Genomic DNA, 2658 nt, shown 5'->3' on the forward strand with positions numbered 1-2658 from the left:
AATATATATACATATATATAAGATATATATATATATAATATATATACTTATATATAAGATATATATATATATATATATATGCATGTATGTATGTATAGATATAGATATAGCTACGCATTCAAGCATCAGATACACTAGACGACTGTCAAAACAATCAATGCACTCCTGCCGGGTGTCTTACCTCATTTCAGTCTCACTCTGATGTTTGCGCCATACGCGTACAGTATTGTCTTTGCTTGATGTCACCACATAGTTGCCACATGGGCTGATGTCCGCACACAACACATTAGCTGTGTGGCCCTCTAGCATCGCACAATCGTGTGTACTTAACTGCACGACCCTTGCCGCTTCACTATTAGCAACTACAAGCACATGGTCGTCGTCAATATGCTTGGCGTCAATAATCTCGTCGTTATATCCGATGATACGTCTCTGTATGGTAAGTGTTTCTTGATCCAAGAACAGGATGTCCATATTACCGTTTACCACCACAATGCGATGTGACTGAGGCAGTAGAGACACCTCTGACAGTGCGTCGTGTACTTGCGAGAATTGAAGCATCTCTCCGCTCACAGCATCCCATACACTACACTTCCCCACGTCACTTACAGTCACCACCTTAACGCGTGTGTCTCCGTTAACCGTTGGTACTAGTTTGAGGCCCTCGATACTCTCATGCAGGGGTTTAGATGCGTGTAGCTTGAATGAATGATCGGAAAGCCTCCACGTGTTCATGACCTTATCTCTACCGCCACTCACTATGAACTTACCATCGTCACTGAACACTAAACCTTGTACAGGCGACACATGGCCCTTCATATTGTGCACCAGCTTCTTCTTATACAAATCCCAAACCTTCACATCGCAATCGGCTGAGGCGCTTGTAGCAAGCAGCATACGTTTAGGATCAGGGTGGAATGCCATACTAAACACAATCCCTTGCGAGCCTTTAAAGGAGTGTGTGACAGCTGTGTGTGCAAAGTCCCATACCTTTACATTCCCATTACTCGCACCGGTTGCTAACAGTGTGCCTGAGGGGTCCCAGCACAGACTCGCCACAGGGCCGTCTAATGACTTGAACGTACGTAACACCGCGTTGTCTACATAGTCGTAGTGGTGCAGTTGCCCACTCCTGCTAGCAACAACGCAGGTGTGTGTGTTAGGCACAAGTGACATACAGGTGATAACCTCACCATCCCCATCGAATATGTTACTTATCTTGCCCGTGTTGAGATCAGATACTTTCACGTTGTCTTCGCATGCAGTCAACATATACTGTTCGTCTGGTGTAAAGTGTATGGCTCCGCCTGTATAGATATACTCGTGTGTATCTTCTATTGTGTACGATTTCTTCAGATGAACGGTATCGCCATTCGGCATCTTCACCGTTTGTGTGGAAGCCATAGTGCTATCGGTTTGTTTTTGATGTGGCTATATGTAAAAAGTATGTTGCTAAATGTCAGGCAAATGTCGGCTAACGAAGTGCACTGTACAAATAGTGTTGCAGCAACACTTCGGAAGAAGTTAGATTGCGTATATTTATGTATGTTTGTGCTCGTATTTGACGGTGTACAACATATAGCTCGAGTTCGGTTCGTACAAGCGGTTCAGTGAAAACTACAATAGATATCCTACGCACATTCCTGATTGTTTGTTGATAATAGAGACTTGCTGTCCTATTTTTTGGGCCCTTAGGATCATCATGTGTTTTGGTTGTTATAATATCCCCTGGGTGCACGTGTATGTAGACATTCTAAAAATAGATTGCATTGCTCGCCTAATCTTTCGATCTATATTTGTTATTTTTTTTTAAATACACAGTCCAAACCAGGAGAGACCTAAAAGGCAGCCCAAACATTTATTATTATTATGATTTATATATATTTATGTGTATACATATATGTGTACTTGCACAGATATAGTACAGACTACAGACTGTCACTATACGGTGTGCAAGTCGCTGTAAAATGGATTCCAAAACAGCCGTCAATGAGCTATATTACTACATTGCGGCGTTTAATGCCCAAGACCTGGATGGGATTCGAGACCACCTAGACAGCGATATTCAAGTATGGGTCGATGGCAGAGTAGTTGCTTGTGGAATAGAAGAAGTGCTACCATCGTATAAAAGTGACTTCGAACACAAAACCTTTGTTCGGAATATTCGGGCGGCAGAAGTTGTACACAGGCACGACATGGATACTATCGGTATACGTATTGGGTTACAGACAGGAAGCACTGATTTGACGGTTGTTTATACCTTCCGAACAGTGGATATGAAGCAGGTCCCACATGAAATAACAGTAGATGCTAAGAAGTGATCTGTAACATATGAATAGAAGGACGACTGACGAAAGTTTGAATGTGGCTTTATTTCGTATCTGTTTATTGTACCTTACACACGTTAAGTGGCTTCTAAAAGTGGACACCGACTTCACGGCGTTTCATTACTTAGCGCAATGCGGCTCAGCACCAAAATGTTTACATCAGGCAACTTATATAACGGTAACTCCCTCCCATTGTTATTTGGCCCACAATATGTTCATTCTGAATAGATTGCTCTGAATCACATATGTTCAATATAAATATATATATATACATATAAACCATCAATATATATATATGTATGTATGTATGTATACGCATATATACCATCAA

The 2658-nt window shown here is 41.7% G+C and overlaps 2 protein-coding genes across 2 annotated transcripts; one reads left to right on the plus strand and one right to left on the minus strand.

Moving 5' to 3' along the window:
- Window positions 1–175: 175 nt before the first annotated feature.
- Window positions 176–1629, minus strand: SARC_12224 (hypothetical protein). The gene has a single exon (XM_014293673.1). It carries the CDS (start codon window positions 1402–1404, stop codon window positions 178–180), a length of 1227 nt encoding a protein of 408 aa, XP_014149148.1. The 5' UTR covers window positions 1405–1629; the 3' UTR covers window positions 176–177.
- Window positions 1630–1928: 299 nt separating this feature from the next.
- On the plus strand, window positions 1929–2353 carry SARC_12225 (hypothetical protein). The gene has a single exon (XM_014293674.1). The coding sequence runs from the start codon at window positions 1968–1970 to the stop codon at window positions 2319–2321; it is 354 nt and encodes a 117-aa protein (XP_014149149.1). The 5' UTR covers window positions 1929–1967; the 3' UTR covers window positions 2322–2353.
- Window positions 2354–2658: the final 305 nt, after the last annotated feature.

This window comes from Sphaeroforma arctica, assembly GCF_001186125.1.
Source record: "Sphaeroforma arctica JP610 unplaced genomic scaffold supercont1.2157, whole genome shotgun sequence".
Lineage (NCBI taxonomy): Eukaryota > Ichthyosporea > Ichthyophonida > Sphaeroforma > Sphaeroforma arctica.

Excerpts from the sequence above, each read along its gene's own strand:
- SARC_12224 (XM_014293673.1), bottom strand. The coding sequence starts at position 1,404 with ATGGCTTCCACACAAACGGTGAAGATGCCGAATGGCGATACCGTTCAT.
- SARC_12225 (XM_014293674.1), top strand. The coding sequence starts at position 1,968 with ATGGATTCCAAAACAGCCGTCAATGAGCTATATTACTACATTGCGGCG.